Below are 17,792 nucleotides of genomic sequence, written 5' to 3' on the forward strand. Positions count from 1 at the left end.
GAGTCGGGCAGTTCTTTCTCATCTCTTCGAAGATAAGAAAAGTCATCCTTGTGTATATTTTTCTCGAAGATTCTCCCATGCAGAGCAAAATTATCCTATTGGGGAACAAGAACTGTTTGCCACAAATCTAGCTTTTGAAGAGTGGCGATATTTATTAGATGGAGCTCAACACCCTATCTCTGTTAACACTGATCACAAGAATCTTCTGTACCTCCAGATAGCTCGTTGTTTAAACCTACGTCAACCCAGGTGGGCTCTTTTCTTCTCTCGGTTCTCCTTCAAACTCTCTTACCATCCAGGAACCTTGAATCGAAGAGCAGATGCACTTTCTCATTCTTTTCAAACAGATGATTCACTCGACTCCTCTGAGAAACAATTTATTCTGAATCCGGCCTCATTTGCTTGAACTCATACTGTTCCTCTTCCTCCTCACAGGAAATTGCTTACGTGGGCTCATTCTTCGATTCAACTGGTGGCTTCATCTTAAAACGGATGTCTTTGAATTTCTAGCAGCATGTTCCAAGTGTGTTCAACATAAAAGTCCACAAACATCTCCTTGGGGCTTCTTCATCCACTTCCAATACCTCAAAAGCCTTGGACTCACATCTCTATGGATTCATAACCAATTTGCCTATCTCCAGAGGACACAACACCATTTGGGTCATTGTGGACCAATTTTCGAAGATGGCTCACTTCATACCCCTCACTGGTCTTCCCTCTGCTCCTCAGCTATCCAAACTGTTTTTCTCACAGATTTTCCATTTACATGGTCTCCCACAGGAAATAGTTTCTGATCGGGGTCCTCAATTCATGGCCAAGTTCTGGGAAGCTCTCAGCTCTGTTCTAGGAATCAAGTTGAATTCTCTTCAGCCTATCATACCCAGACTGACGGACAGACTGAAAGAGTCAACCAAGATCTGGAAACTTTCTTACGGATGTTCATGTCCTCTGCTCAGGATCACTGGATGGATTACCTCCCATTTTCTGAGTTCGCACACAATAACCTATATCATTCTTCTACCAATTTCACTCCTTTCTTCATTAACTACGGTTTTCTTCCATGAGTTCCTTCCTTCAAATCTCTCCCAGCTCTTGAGGTTCCTGCTGCTGAATCCGCTCTTCGTCAGTTCACTAAGATTTGGGGACAAATTCATAAGGTGCTATTTAAGACTTCCCAGAAATATAAGACCTACGCCGATCGGAAACGGAGGGCTGTTCCTAGTCTCAAAGTGGGAGATTGTCTTTGGATATCCACCAGAAACCTCAGACTCAAAGTTCCTACCAAAATGTTTGCTCCTAGATTCATCGGTCCGTATCCTACTGAAAGCGTGTTGAATCCTGTTACTTACAAAGTGAAACTGCCTCCCTATTTGAAAATTCCCAATGCCTTTCACATTTCTCTACTAAAGCCTCTTGCACTAAATCATTTTCGGACAGCTTTCCCTAAACCTCCCAAGGTTCAAGCCGCTCAAAATGAGGAATTCAAGGTTCATAAGATTCTTGACTCCCGCAAGAGGTATGGTCATCTCCAGTATCTCATAGATTGGAAAGGATATGGTCCGGAGGAAAGATCTTGGGTGGCTGCAGAGGATATTCATGCTCCAAGACTGAGTCATGCCTTTCATGCCAAGAATCCCACTAAGCAGCATGGGTGTTCGAAGACCACTCTAAAAAGGGGGGTTCTGTCAGAATTCAGAGTCTTACCTCCAGTTCTGGTCCCTGCGGCCTTCCTGTTAGCCGGCTGGTGTGACTGCAGTGGATAGAAGCTGCGGCTTTGAGGTCTTCCAGTGTGGCAGCCGGGCATTTGGAGGCCGGGGTCCGGGTCCTGGGGTACGGAGCAAGGCAGCCGGAGGTGTCTGTTTCAAAGTGTCCTGTTGCTGGAGTGCATCGTCTGGGAGGCTGAGGCCAGAGGTAGTGGCTGTGTGCTGGTTCCACATGTGTCCTCTGTGCAGGGAGCCGCCATGTTGGAGACCAAGCCAAGCCAATAGGTATACGAGTTCGCGTCCAGCCAATCCGGTGCTGTGTCCCCTTATAAAAAGGGGTGAATGCTTAGCTATGGTGCCAGTGCTTCAAGTTACTTGCTGCTGTAAGGTGCTCAAGCTCTGTGCTCCCAGGTTAACCCCTGGTATCCTGGTTCTGTGGAGGCCGCCCGGTGCAGTCCTTTGCTTCCAATCCACCTGCCCTTGTGGGTTGATGGCTGGGTCCTCTATCTGGTAGAGGGTCTCCGTTTGCTGTCGGTGCTCACAGTGATCCTCTCTTCAACATTGTTCAAGTCATCTCGTCATTCAGTGTTCTTCAGCATCATTTACAAATCACAAGTCATCTCTTCATCCAGTGTATTTCAGCATAATTTACAAATCACAAGTCATGTCCTCATTTGGTGTTCTTCAGCATCGTTTACAAGTCACCAGTCACTTCTCCATTCAGTATTCTTCAGCACTGTCTACAAGTCAGGAACATTTTGTTTTTCAGAACTCACTCAGACGTATCTACTAGTTGTGGTGTATTATTGAAGTCTCATTAAAACTGAATTAATCTTTCTTCAGTGTATCATTCTCAGTCATTGTCCGCATTGCATACCCCTCTTCATCTTCGGGACAACTCTTCAATCCATGAGTAAGAACTCCATTCAGCCACCTCGTTTCCTTCCTTTGCCGAAAGCTGTTCCCACAGTCAACTGTCAGTCGTCAGGTCCTAAACTCAAGCCGAGAGTGAAGGAGGCCTACCCTTGAAAATATTGTTACTCTGATCAGCTACAGATTGGTCTAACAATGTGAGAATAATAATAATAATAATAATAATAATAATCTGATTACAGGTTGGTCTAGCTCTGAACATTCTAATATTCCATTCCTGTGGGCATTGCAATGTGCAGAACATTCTAATGCTATGATTGTGGACAATGACATGCAGTGATTGGTTAAGGCCTAAGGTTGGTCTACTCCTGTAAACATTCTAAAGCTCACTGATTACAGGTTAGTTTAGCATTCTAAAGGCCAGTACTGACGGGAAAGATGTGTGCTGAGCGATCTTAACACAGACCGCTCAACACACATCCCTCCCCCGGCTCAGCATAGCACAATGTGTGCTGAGAGAGGGGGGGGGAAGGGGGGCCGCACACTTCGCACAGCGCTGAATGCATGCAGGCTTAATCTAGCACCGGCGATAGCGATGCGCGGAGTCGCGCATCGCCATCGCTGGGGGGCATACACACAACAGATCCGTGCTTAAAATCTAAGCAATCTAGTCAGATTGCTTAGATTTTAAACACGGATCTCTCCGTGTGTACCCCCTTAATGCTCTGATTGGCTACAGGTTGGTGCAATCCGGTGAACATTGGGTATGGGTAAATGTAACCGTGGGAACATTAGAATTCTCTGATTAGCAATGAGTTGGTCTATCGCAGTGAGCATTTAGTTTATCTTTGCGAATGTTCTAAAAAACTAGTGGATACAATAAACACACACACACATGCTAGTCCAACACGCCTAAGAATAATAAATATTATAACCTGCAGTTCCAAAATAGCGTCCAACATGCATTATAAAGGCAGTCTTTTCATCTTCAATCCAAAAGTTATCATATGTTGCATATGCTAACGTGCCATCCTCAGCTTCTAAGGCAATGTTCAGCATGAAGCTGGTGTTCTTCTGATTTAGAATGCAGAATGTTTTCCTGAGGCCCAGCCAGAACTCACCTGCAAATACAAAGAGTAAACTAAAGACAACTATTTCATTCATTGTTTTCAGAAAAGAAGTATAGTCAATATACATATATGAATGGTCCATATCGCAGGATCTGATTATATAAAGGGCCCCTTGCTCCAGTCCTGACCTAGATAAATGGAATGGGGCGTTGGGTTGGGGCTGGTAGACCGGCGGTTGGGATCCTGGCGGTCAGCATACCAACCCCGGGATCCCGACAGCAGAATGCCGGTGAGGGTAAGGAGGTGAGCACAACGAAGCCACAGGTTCTATTCCCACTCTATGGGTGTTGTGGGAATAGAGCCTGTGGGTCGGCATTCCAACTGCCGGCGTTGTGAGCGCTAGGGATTCCGGCTTCGGCATGGTGACCGCCGGGATCTCAAGCGCCGGTCACATGACCGCATCCCAATGTGTTGGTAAGATGCAGGAACACTGATGATAAAGAAGACGTTCAACAGCACTAGCAAACCACATACGAGTGACTGTGAATGTACCACTAACGCTAAAAGGAGCTTTCTTTATATAGCCTGGGAATAGAATATACTTTTGTGCGTGTTTGTGTTTTAGCTAAAAAAAATTTTACAAAAATAAACATTTTTATAAGATTTATTCTGCTGTATTAGAGAGGTTTTTTTTTAAAGTCTTACTGATGCTGCCTAATATCAAATATGTATTTTCCAAGAAAAACTAATGATTAAAAACATGGGCATAAGTGTATATGATGAATATAATCTACAGACGTGTATGGCTCATCGTATGGAGGGAGGGGCAGATTCAGAGGTGGACGCTAATTACATTTTCATACAACTGTCTGATGTTCTTTGTTCTGAGCATTCGCAGGAGCTGCACAGTGCGTATACAGATCTGGTCCTGCTACGCTGGATGCTGTGTGACAACAGACGTTGGGTGAGTGACAGCCGTTTGGGGTTGGGGAAGGTGGTGCAGCCGTTTGGGTTGAGGAAGGTGGTGCAGCCGTTTGGGGTTGGGGAAGGTGGTGCAGCCGTTTGGGGTTGGGGAAGGTGGTGCAGCCATTTGGGGTTGGGGAAGGTGGTGCAGCCATTTTGGATTGGGCAAGGTGGTGCAGCCGTTTGGGGTTGGGGAAGGTGGTGTGCTGCAGAAAACAGGGTCGTGTCGGCCTCATTTTCTGAGCATGCCGAGGCCAGTGGCTACATCCTTGGATGTAGTTTCATTGACCCACGCAATGTAGTTTTGCTGGACATCCTATGTTACCTAACGTCCAAAGGGCCAGCGATGTTTACGCGTATTCAGGCACAGCAGCAGATCTGAGAATTGGCCTCTTGCGGCTATTTGCATATTTTCGGACAATTTTTGCATGCATTTTAACCCTCATGATGCCAATAACACCACTTATATATTATTTGTAGACTAACAGAACATTTGAATCCATGTCCTGCTTTTCTGACAAATGCAAATCACTATAATAAGATGCACAAGATACACACCAGAGTGACTGTTTTAATGCATTGTTGTATTAAGTGTTCTAGTGATACATGGGCCAAAATTTACTAAAAAATCGAGTTTGTCCGATTTGTGTTGTTTTTTTCTAAGTCCCAACACGGGAATTCACGAAGCACAAATCTCGGCAGTGTTTGGACTATTCATAATGGTTTGAATGACAAAGTTCAGAAATACGAATGAATAGACCATCGGTCAAACGCGGCTGTTATTTCCTACAACACGGGTATTCACTATTCATTCGTATTTGGGTGTTAGTCTCTGAGTGCTCAAGTGCGGGTGTATTTTTTTGCGAATCGTTAATAAAAACAGGAAAAAAATAGACCTGCTTTTTCCAGTCGAGTTTGGATAACCATGCACGGATCAGTGAGATCTGTGCATCTATGGGAAAGGGTCTGTTTAATGTAAAAACTGGGGGGAAAATTTGCGTGGGGTCCCCCCTCCTAAGCATAACCAGCCTCGGGCTCTTTGAGCCGGTCCTGGTTGCAAAAATATGGGGGAAAAAATTGACAGGGGTTCCCCCATATTTTAACAGCCAGCAGCGGGCTTTGCGCCTGGTCCTGGTGCCAAAAATACGGGGGACAAAAAGCGTAGGGGTCCCCCGTATTTTTGGAACCAGCACCGGGCTCCACTAGTCAGAGAGATAATGCCACAGCCGGGGGACACTTTTATATAGGTCCCTGCGGCCCTGGCATTAAATCACTAACTAGTCACCCCTGGCCGGGGTACCATGGAGGAGTGGGAACCCTTAAATCAAGGGGTCCCCCCCTCCAGCCACCCAAGGGCCAGGGGTGAAGCCCGAGGCTGTCCCCCCCATCCAAGGGCTGCGGATAGGGGGCTGATAGCCTTGTGAAAAAAATAGAATATTGTTTTTTGTAGCAGTACTACAAGTCCCAGCAAGCCTCCCCGCAAGCTGGTACTTGGAGAACCACAAGTACCAGCATGCAGTGGAAAAACGGGCCCGCTGGTACCTGTAGTAGTACTACTACAAAAAAAATACCCAAATAAAAACAGAACTCACACACCTTGAAAGTACAACTTTATTACATACATGCACACCTACATTCACACATACTTACCTATGTTCACACGAGGGTCGGTCCACTTCTCCAAGTAGAATCCATGGGTTACCTGAAAATAAAATTATACTCACAAAAATCCAGTGTAGATCTGTCCTCTTCTGATCTTGTAATCCACGTACTTGGCAAAAAAACAAACCGAAAAACCCGAACCACGCACTGAAAGGGGTCCCATGTTTACACATGGGACCCCTTTCCCCGACTGCCGGGACCCCCCGTGACTCCTGTCACAAGATTCCCTTCAGCCAATCAGGGAGCGCCACGTCGTGGCACTCTCCTGATTGGCTGTGTGCTCCTGAGCTGTCAGTCAGGCTGCGCATGGCAGAGATACAATGTTGCGCCTATGCGCTCCATTGTATTCAATGATGGGAACTTTGCGGTCAGCGGTTGACCGAAAGTAACCTCACCGCTGACCGCAAAGTTCCCACCATTGGATACAATGGAGCGCATAGGCGCAACATTGTATCTCTGCCGTGTGCAGCCTCACTGACACTACAGGAGCACACAGCTAATCAGGAGAGTGCCACGACGTGGCGCTCCCTCAGAGACAGTCAGCGTGCAGCCTCAGAGACAGCCAGCGTGCAGCCACAGAGACAGCCAGCGTGCAGCCTCAGAGACAGTCAGCGTGCAGCCTCAGAGACAGCCAGCGTGCAGCCACAGAGACAGCCAGCGTGCAGCCACAGAGACAGCCAGCATGCAGCCACAGAGACAGCCAGCATGCAGCCAGAGAGACAGCTAGCGTGCTGCCTCAGAGACAGCCAGCGTGCTGCCTCAGAGACAGCCACTGTGCGGCCTCGGAGGTAGCCAGCGTGCGGCCTCAGAGACAGTCAGCGCGCAGCCTCAGAGACAGCCAGTGTGCAGCCACAGAGACAGCCAGCGTGCAGCCTCAGAGACAGCCAGCGTGCAGCCACAGAGACAGCCAGCATGCAGCCACAGAGACAGCCAGCATGCAGCCTCAGAGACAGCCAGCACGGCATGCGCAGTATAAAGGCCCATACACACTGGGTATTACCAGTAGATGAACGGCGGGGTGAGCGGCTTTCCATAGCGTCCTGATATTGAAAGCTGTTCACCCCCGCTGACATCGCTGGGTGGGGGGAAAACAGCTCAGTGTGTATGCACCTTAAGAGGAGTAGAGAGCACATGGACCAATAACGTTCTAGCCTATGCACAATGCAGCTTATGGGGCTGATTCTGAGTCAGATGCAAGGTCGATATCACATTCACCAGGCTGATATTTTAAGTCTGCCTATGCGTCTTAGTCACACAGTGCATGCATCATGATTGGCAGCGCTCAGAGACGCAGGGTCTGTAGAATTTAGTGGGTGATCCTGGGAGAGGGTTGGCGAGGCCAACGTGGGCTGGTCGCTGAAAGCAGGTGCATCCAAATACGCTGAACTGCTCACACAGGAGGCCACACTTAGATGGAGAAACTACACCTGCCATTGACGCACAGAGACAGAAATGCACATTCTTAAGGCGCTGCAAGTGGATGTCTGTTTTGTGAAAATCAGCTGCGGCTTTAGTATAAGATGCAGTAATAACTACGGAAAAATACTCACCTGCGACCGCATATATGGCTGGAGTCCCATCTGTCCCTGCAAACTATGACACCAGCGGGGCCAGAGAGGGTGAGTACCTGTACACTGGCTCCCACTCATTTGGGGTCATTCTGACCCGTTCGCACGCAGCGGTTCTTCGCTGCGGTGTGAATGGGTGGGAACTGCGACTGCGCGGCGCCCGCATTGCCCACGCGTGTCGTTTCCCAGCAACGGCAGTCGACGGGCAACGACGCCAGGACCGAAGAAAGCAATCGCAGGCCCGATCGCAAGAAGATTGACAGCGGGAAGGAGGATCGGGGCGTCTACTCACCGTTTCCCGGGTGTGGTAAGGCGAACGCAGGCATGTCCAGGCGTTTGGAGGGCGGATGTCTGACATCACAGCCGGGACCTTCATCGCTGGATCCGTCGCACTGGGTAAGTAACTGCAGGGCTGGTCTTGTTTTGCATGAATTTTTTTTAGCATAGCAGGGCTACACAAGCGATAGCAGCCCCGCTATGCTAAAATACACTCCCCCATAGGCGGCGTCTAGTTGATCGCACCAGCAGCAAAAAGTTGCTACGTGCGATCAACTCGGAATGATCCCCATGAATTCTTTACTCAAGTGAGTTACTAGGAGTTTGATCACAGAATCAGCAATAGCCAGTGCTGCATGTGCAGTCTAGGGGGGATTAGACTCAGGAGGAAATGTTTATTTTTCCATGAATAGTATAGTGTTCCTGCCTTACGATGCCACCCTAAGGCTGCAATACCACCTTGTAAAATATTCCTCTCCCCTAAACTGGAGGCCTGGGCTGCTCCATATGTTAATTTTTGCCTGGGCTCCTTCCTCTTTCCTCTTACAGGCCTGGGCAAAAACAAAGTGACTTCCCGCTCACATCCCTCCTTATTAGGGGTCTATTCATGAAGCAGTGAAAAGGGTGGAAAAGTGAGTCAGTGGAGAAGTTGCCCATGGCAACCAATCAGCACTGAAGTAACATTTATTATTTGCATACTACACAACTGTACGGAGCAGCTGATTGGTTGCCATGGGCAACTTCTCCACAGGCTCACTTCTCCACTCTTTTCACTGCTTCATGAATAGACTATAGGCTGAATGTAATAGGGTGCGATTTCAGAAAACTTGCAATTTTTACCGCAACCCCAGTCAATTTTCCCCCCCGTATTTTTGTAACCAGGACCGACTCAAAGAGCCCGAGGTTGGTTATGCTTTTCGGGGGGGACCTGCAAGTCGTTTTTTGTTTTTTATTAACACTTTCTTGACTGTTCCATACAGAAGCATGCACGGATCTCAATGATCTGTGCATGCTTCCAAGTAATAAAAAACATGACCTAAAATATACATGTTTTTATTACTAAAAACTGCAAATAATCACATGCGAATTCCGGTTTAACCTTAAAATTCGCACTCTATTACATTTGCGATTTTTAGAAAAAAAACGCAAATTACAAACGATCGATTTGGTGCGATATTTTAGACACCTTGAGGGATATTCAATTGTTTGAAAAGTCAGTTGGGTGTCTGTTTTTTCTAATAGACAGGAACAAACAGACACCAAACCGACTTTCAAACATTTGAATTTCCACCCTTATATCTGAATTCACTTAAGTGCAGAGAATAAACCTGGTGGTAAGTGGCAGTGTAATATAAAGGGGATGGATTACAGAGGGGCACATGTCATCATGACAAGAAAGATTTAAAGACTTCATTACCTGAAAGTTCTCCAAATCCTTCCATGTATTCAAGCCACGTTCTTTGGAAATCAATTGTTCCATCAATTCTCTTTTGAAGGACGGTCCAACCCCCTCCTCTGTAATCCATATCACAGAATGCCTAATAGGATATTGCAGGAGAGTAAACAGAATAAGGACATATATTAGTTACGTACTTAAGTTATCTGACTTTCCTATCACTTTGCTCACCAAACTTTATACAGTTTTACTACATCGTGGTCAATCTGCTTCATTTAACCAGTATTTTGGCACTTTTTGGCGGGTTCCAGATGATATGTAGACAGTCAATAGTTCAATCCCATATAGTTGACATGCATTAGATCGACAGGTACAAAAGTCAACATGTAAAAGGTCAACAGTGCTTAAGGTCGAAAGGATCAAACGGTCAACATGACAATGATCAACACTCTAAGAATGCCAAATTGATTTCTCATAAATATTTAAAATGCCCGCTATAATATATATTGCAGACGCCAGGCGCATCTTATTACCATATACGATAAAAGTGCGCTGTACATCGCAAAACACTGTATCCCATAAGAGAAAACAATACACCCACACATTATCTGAGTTCCAAAGCTCATTGAAGTATATATTTGCTATTAAAAGGATATGGATTCAATATATATTACAAAGTACAGTATACCTATAGTTACATGAATACAACTCACACAGTAAGCAGTTAAAACATAGTTACATACAATTACATACAGTTACATGCAGTTACAGGCCAGCGATACAATACCATTCCCTCAATGCTTGTGTCTCTCTCTTTCTGTAAAATCATGCCGGGACTCCATCTTACGCTGAGACCAAAACAGGAACAGAGCTGGCAATAACTCCATCATCGTCTCAGACCTTACAGCAACTCTGAGACCAAAACAGGAACTACCTTCCTGTGTGACCAGCAAAATGTGTTAACTAGCTTCTGGGGGAGGGATTCACGATGAGTCACCAGTTTCTTTGTATATGGTAATCAGATTCAGCCTTGAAGACATCCAAAGGGCAGGCTGGAGTTTCCTGTCCACTAGCTGTTTGGAACTTCTATTGTTCTAATAAAAGTAATTTTAGCTTTTATACATGTAATCATAACTATTTGTTGCAATGTCCTACAACTTAATAACAAGTATCAAATTAATCTACACATTAAGCTGGTTGTTTTAATAGTAAATATGACAGGTCTATCTTGCTTCGTTCAAATAATACACATTCATGACATTAATTCATTAGATAATTTTAAATCATCATGATGTCTGGCGCTTGATATTATTATAATTATGTACTGTATGAGATAAGTGTCGAATCCATCTCTGTGGCATGTCCGTGTAAATGCGTGTTACCATATATTGCTGTGCTCGCTGCGCGTATTTGCAAGTATAGCGACTTAAATGTGTGTAGTTTGTATGTTCTCTTTATGTAATATTTTTGACTTCGACAACACATATGGTTGACCCAAGTTTGTTTGGTTTTTTTCAACTTTTACCATCCACGTGGACTACAATGTAGTTAAACATATAAAATGACATACATTGTGTCAACCTTTTGCAACTGTCGACCTTTTGTGGTGTCTACCTTTTTCATGTCGACCTTTTTACCCAGTCGATCTAGTGCATGTCAACCTTATGGGATCAACGTATTGACTGTCAACCTATTTCCGATTGACCCAATGATCCACACAGGCCTCGCATAGGCACAATATTATTCTCCCCTCCCCCCTCAATCTTTCATCCAGAAATGCCCTCAGTCTCCGCGGTCATGGTAATAAAGCATAGCGGCAGAGCTGCCCAACCGCTTAGGCTCCATCCACTGGACCCGAAGCTCAAGCCTCCCAGCAGAAAACTATAAGGCAGATAGCCCCAACCTCTTCCGGGATACGGTCATTAGGTCGACGCCACTCAGGTTGACAGTCATTAGGTCGACCACTATTGGTTGACATGCATTAGTCCGACAGGGTCACTTGGTCGACATGGTCATTAGGTCAACATGTACTAGGTCGACAGTTCAAAAGGTCGACATGAGCTTTTCACATTTTTTTTCAATTACTTGACTTTTTCATACTATACGATTCACATGGACTACGATTAGGAATGGTAACCGAAGCGAGCCATGTGAGGGGACACGGTGCACTAATTGGGGTTCCCGGTCACTTTACGAAAAAAACGACACAAAAAAAGGTTTTAAAAAAACCTCATGTCAACCTTTTGACCTGTCGACCTAGTACGTCGACCTCATGACCATATTGACCGAGTGACCCTGTCGACCTAATGCATGTCGACCTAATGACTGTCGACCTAAGTTGTGTCAACCCAACGGCCCATACCCCCTCTTCCATACCTCCTTCATGCAAAATGTTGCCTGCGACCCCTCCCCCCCTTTCCTTACGAGCTGGTGCTACATAAACAAAGGATCCTTGGCTCTGATGTGTGTGTGTGTGCGTCGGAGACAGTCTGCTGTGCCTCCCCCAGTAGATGGTGCCCATAGGCACAGTGTCTCACATACCTAGTGGGAAATCAGCCATTGGGTACCGGCAAGACTTTGGCGGTATAGCCGCTAGATTTAAAGTACCAATTAGTTAAACTGCAAAAACAACCTGGTGCTACCACAAAGTGAACTGCCGCTTTAAATGTAGTGGCTATATCACCGGAATCGCACTGGTACCAGCAAATCAGAACCTATTACATTTGGGTCAAATAATATTAATTTCTCTTAAGTCCTAGAGGATGCTGGGGTCCATATTAGTATCATGGGGTATAGACGGGTCCCCTAATGCACACCGAGTGAAAAATATTACTACATAATAGTCAGATAATACGGAGATCTTAGTTGCGTATATCTGCAGATATAGGGTTAAGCCCCCAGGCCGATCGACAAGGCTTCTCCGTCACTGGGGGTCCCTAATACTAGGTATGGGTCCGGGGTGCACCCCGGACCCATACCTAGTATTAGGGACCCCCAGTGACGGAGAAGCCTTGTCGATCGGCCTGGGGGCTTAACCCTATATCTGCAGATATACGCAACTAAGATCTCCGTATTATCTGACTATTATGTAGTAATATTTTTCACTCGGTGTGCATTAGGGAACACATTGTTTTTTCCTACACATAATTACCCCTCCCTTTTAGCACCTGAGTGACATCACAATCTGATTGAGCAGCTTACCATTTTGTGCATGGTATAGACGGGTCCACCAGGAGCCATTGGCACTTTAAGAGTTTAATAGTGTGGGCTGGCTCCTCCCTCTATGCCCCTCCTACCAGACTCAGTTTAGAAAATGTGCCCGGAGGAGCTGGTCACAACTAGGGGAGCTCTACAGAGTTCTCTTAGAAAAAGTTTTTTCTTTCTTTTCAGAGTTTGTTATTTTACAGGGAGGCTGCTAGCAACAGCCTCCCTGCAGCGAGGGACTGAGGGGGCAGTGTCCGCCCTGCGGGGTCTTGAGCCACTGCTCCCGCTGACTGGACATTGAGCTCCAGAGGGGTCCGATCGCGCCCCGTCGCAGGGGAACGCTCACGCCGGCGGCCAGCTGCCACCCCCTCAGGGAGCTGAAGTGTGGCGAGTGAGTCACTGTCCCCCCTTGCAAGCGGGGGGGACAGTGTGAAGAGGGCGGCTAGAGGGTAGGAGCGCGGTCCCTCCAGAGCAATCTCCAGCTATCTGTACGGTACCAGGGGGTTGTAAAAGGGGGGGGGGGGCTGTATAAAGGCTGTGTCACCTATTAAGGGACACAGTCAGCACTGGTTAGGGACTCCCTATACCTCTAATAGCGCTGTGTGTGGGTTGGCTCCAATCTCTGTGTCTCTCTGCCATTCTTGGGGGTAAACTCTGTCTACATAATGGGGGTAATTCTGAGTTGATCGCAGCAGGAACTTTGTTAGCAGTTGGGCAAAACCATGTGCACTGCAGGGGAGGCAGATATAACATGTGCAGAGAGAGTTAGATTTGGGTGTGGTGTGTTCAATCTGCAATCTAAATTGCAGTGTAAAAATAAAGCAGCCAGTATTTACCCTGCACAGAAATAAAATAACCCACCCAAATCTAACTCTCTCTGCACATGTTATATCTGCCTCCCCTGCAGTGCACATGGTTTTGCCCAACTGCTAACAAAGTTCCTGCTGCGATCAACTCAGAATTACCCCCAATACCCTGTGTGTTTGTGGGGTGTTTGAGGGTGTGTGACAACATGTCTAGGGACACTGTTTCATATGCTGCAGAGGATTTGTCTTCCCAGGAAGACTCCATTCCATGTAATCAGGATTGCACTGTTTTAGCACAGATCCCAGCTAGAGAGCCAGAATGGTTAGTCTCTCTGAGGACTATTTCTCAGATTTCTGATAGAGTTGCTAGGACTGAGCATGCCACTCAGGTCCTCCAGTCCTCTATGGTTGTATGGTCTGATACTGCCTCCTCGGGGTCCCCTGCGGCACATTCTCACAAACATGCACTTGCAATTAAGCAGGATGACACGGACACCGACTCCGACGCTGCAGACGGTGACGGGGATGTGTTGAGGGGGACAGCATCACTTGCCAAGGAGGTGCAGTTGATGATTGAGGCTGTTAGGGATGTTTTACACATTTCGGACACAGCTCCGGAACAGGTGGAGGAGGCCTTCTTTACAGATAATAAGAAGCACCCCCTCACCTTCCCGGCATCCAAAGAATTTTAATGTTATCTTTGAAAAGGCATGGGAAACTCCAGAAAAGAAATTCCAGATTCCCAAGAGAGTCTTGGTGGCTTTTCCCTTCCCAGAGGAAGATAGGAAGAGATGGGAGTCCCCACCGATAGTCGACGCCTCTGTCTCCAGGCTGTCCAAACAGGTGGTATTACCGGTCCCGGGATCTACCGCGTTAAAGGAACCGGCAGATCGCAAGGTGGATGCTATGCTGAAATCCATTTACACGGCTTCAGGGGCTATATTGCGGCCTACTATAGCCTGTGCTTGGATTGCTAAAGCTATTGCCAGGTGGTCAATCACTCTGCAGGAGGAATCGACTACGCTGGACAAAGGTGACGTTGATTTATTTTTACGTAATATTCAGGTTTCTGCATGGTTCCTGGTGGATTCCATGAAAGACCTGGGTTCCATGGCTGCGGGGATCTCCTCCATGTCCGTCTTGGCTCGCAGGTGTCTCTGGCTGCGCAACTGATCTGCGGATGCAGAATCCAGGAAGTGTGTGGAGGGCCTACCATACAAAGGTCAGGCTCTCTTTGGGGACACGCTGGATGAGTGGATTGCCACGGCTACCGCAGGTAAGTCTCCTTTTCTCTCCTCAGCTGCACCGGCTATGAAGAAGCCTTTTTCATCTACCACGTCACAGTCCTTTCGGCCCGCGAGGCCTAGAAATAATAAGCCTTCAAACACCTTCTTCAGAGGTGGTTGTGCCAAAGGAAAGAAACCTGCTCCCACAGGTTCCCAGACCCAGAAGCCCACTTCTGATACCCCTAAGTCCACCGCATGACGGTGGACAGCTAGGCCTGGAGGAGGGTCAGGTGGGGGAAGACTCCGGCAGTTCAGCCACGTCTGGGTGTCGTCGGATCTGGACCCCTGGGTCCTGGATATAGTGTCCAGAGGGTACAGACTGGAGTTTCAAGATCCCCCGCCTCACCGTTTCTTCAAGTCAGGCTTGCCAGCGCTGTTGGCAGACAGGACAATTCTTCTGGAGGCCATCAGAAAATTGGTGGTGTCAAAGGTCATTGTTCCGGTCCCACTTCAGCAGTGGAACAAGGGTTATTATTCAAACCTTTTTGTGGTACCATAACTAGATGGTTCGGTATGCCTATTCTAAACTTAAAGTCTTTGAACCCTTATCTCAGGGAGTTCAAATTCAAGATGGAATCTCTGAGAGCTGTCATTTCAGGACTGACGGAGGGGGTGTTCCTGGTGTCTGGACATCAAGGTTGCTTACCTTCACATTCCCATTTGGGCGCCGCATCAAGCATATCTCAGGTTTGCGCTGATGGACGATCACTATCAGTTCCAGGTGCTGCCGTTTGGCCTCTCCACAGCACCGAGGATCTTCACCAAGGTGATGGCGAAGATGATGGTTCTCCTCCGCAAATGGGGTGAACATAATTCCATATCTGGATGATCTCCTGATCAAGGCGTCGTCCAGGGAGAGGTTGTTGCGGTCCATCGCGCTCACGACACAGCTGCTCAGGAAGCACGGTTGGATCCTGAACCTTCCAAAGTCTCATCTGGAGCCGACAAGATGGCTGTCTTTCCTGGGAATGATCCTCGACACGGAAGTGCAGAGGATATTTCTCCCGGTGGAGAACGCGTTGCTAATTCAAACAATGGTCCGGGATGTCCTAAAGCCTACCCGGGTATCGGTTCATCAATGCATACACCTTCTGGGGAAGATGGTTGCCGCCTACGAGGCTCTGCAGTACGGCAGGTTTCATGCTCGACCTTTTCAGCTGGACCTCTTGGACAATTGGTCAGGCTCTCACCTACACATGCACAAGAGGATTTGCCTGTCTCTAAAAGCCAGGATTTCACTCCTCTGGTGGCTGCAACTTCCGCACCTTCTGGAAGGGCAAAGGTTCGGAATTCAAGACTGAATCCTTTTAACCACAGATGCAAGTCTAAGAGGTTGGGGAGCAGTCGCTCTGGGGGAAACGTTTCAGGGACGATGGTCGGATCAAGAATCACTCCTCCCAATAAACATCCTGGAACTCAGGGCCGTGTACAACGCCCTTCTGCAAGCAGCACACCTTCTACAGGATCGGCTGTTCAGGTGCTGTCGGACAATGTGACCACAGTGGCCTACATAAACCGACAAGGCAGAACGAAGAGCAGGGCTGCCATTTCAGAGGTGTCAAAAATCCCCATCTGGGCAGAAAGGCACGCGGTGGCGATGTCGGCAATCTTCATTCTGGGTGTAGACAACTGGGAAGCAGACTTCCTCAGCAAACACGATCTCCATCCAGGGGAGTGGGGCCTCCATCCGGAGGTGTTCGAGGAGGTAACCGGTTGGTGGGGGACTCCTCACATAGACATGATGGCCTCCCGCCTCAACAAGAAGCTACGGAGGTACTGTTCCAGGTCAAGAGACCCAAAGGCAGTGGTGGTGGACGCACTGGTAACAACGTGGGTGTTCAAGTCAGTGTATGTGTTCCCTCCACTTCCTCTGATACCAAAAGTTCTTCAGCTCGTGAGAAGAACAAAGGTTCTGGCAATCCTCATTGTTCCAGACTGGCCTAGGAGGGCTTGGTACGTGGATCTGCTGGATCTTCTGCTGGAAGATCCACGGCCTTTACCTCTTTGGGAGGATCTGCTCCTGCAAGACTTACCGCGGCTACGTTTGACAGCATGGCGGTTGAACGCCAGATCTTAGCTCGGAAAGGTATCCTGAGTGAGGTCATTCCTACCCTGATACAGGCCAGGAAGGGGGTAACGTCTAAACATTACCATCGCATTTGGAAGAAATATGTTTCTTGGTGTGAGGCCAAGAAGTTTCCGGCGGTGGAGTTTCAACTTGGATGTTTTCTCCTTTTCCTGCAAGCAGGGGTGGATATGGGACTGAGATTGGGCTCCATCAAGGTCCAGATCTCTGCTTTGTCCATCTTCTTCAAAAAACAATTGGCTGTTCTTCCTGAGGTTCAGACCTTTTTGAAAGGGGTTCTGCACATCCAGCCTCCCTTTATGGCGCCTACGGCACCATGGAATCTTGATGTGGTGTTGCAGTTCCTGCAATCTGCTTGGTTTGAGCCTCTACAGGAGGCCGATCTCAAGTTTCTCACGTGGAAGGCGGTCACCTTGTTGGCCTTGGCTTCTGCACGACGCGTGTCGGAATTGGGGGCTTTATCTTGTAAAAGCCCCTATCTGATCTTCCATGAGGACAGGGCGGAACTTAGGACTCGTCCACAGTTCCTGCCTAAGGTTGTTTTGGCTTTCCATATCAACCAACCTATTGTAGTGCCAGTGGCTACTGACTCCTCAATTACTTCAAAGGCCTTGGATGTAGTGAGGACTTTGAAGATTTACGTGAAGAGGACGGCTCGTCATAGGAAAAGTGAATCTCTGTTTGTCCTCTATGATCCCAAGAAAATTGGATGTCCTGCTTCTAAGCAGTCGATTTCGCGCTGGATCAGATTCACTATCCAGCATGCCTATTCCACGGCAGGATTGCCGTGTTCGAAATCTGTAAATGCCCACTCTACTCGTAAAGTGGGCTCTTCTTGGGCGGCTGCCCGGGGTGTCTCGGCGGTGCAACTCTGCCGAGCAGCTACTTGGTCTAAGTCT

At 47.5% G+C, this 17,792-nt stretch overlaps 1 protein-coding gene across 4 annotated transcripts in view; it reads right to left on the reverse strand.

Annotated features, from left to right (window-relative positions):
- The window catches only part of ANGPTL5 (angiopoietin like 5), a 100,488-nt gene that overhangs the window by 16,870 nt on the left and 65,826 nt on the right, over window positions 1-17,792 (reverse strand). For all 4 annotated transcript variants that reach the window (XM_063957012.1, XM_063957009.1, XM_063957010.1 and 1 more), the window contains exons 6-7: window positions 9,533-9,653; window positions 3,512-3,697 (exon numbers count right to left, since the gene is read on the reverse strand). In XM_063957012.1, the coding sequence (XP_063813082.1) occupies window positions 3,512-3,697; window positions 9,533-9,653 (307 nt within the window). The remainder of the gene's footprint in view (window positions 1-3,511; window positions 3,698-9,532; window positions 9,654-17,792) is intronic.

This window comes from Pseudophryne corroboree, chromosome 2 (assembly GCF_028390025.1).
Source record: "Pseudophryne corroboree isolate aPseCor3 chromosome 2, aPseCor3.hap2, whole genome shotgun sequence".
Taxonomy (NCBI): Eukaryota; Metazoa; Chordata; class Amphibia; order Anura; family Myobatrachidae; genus Pseudophryne; species Pseudophryne corroboree.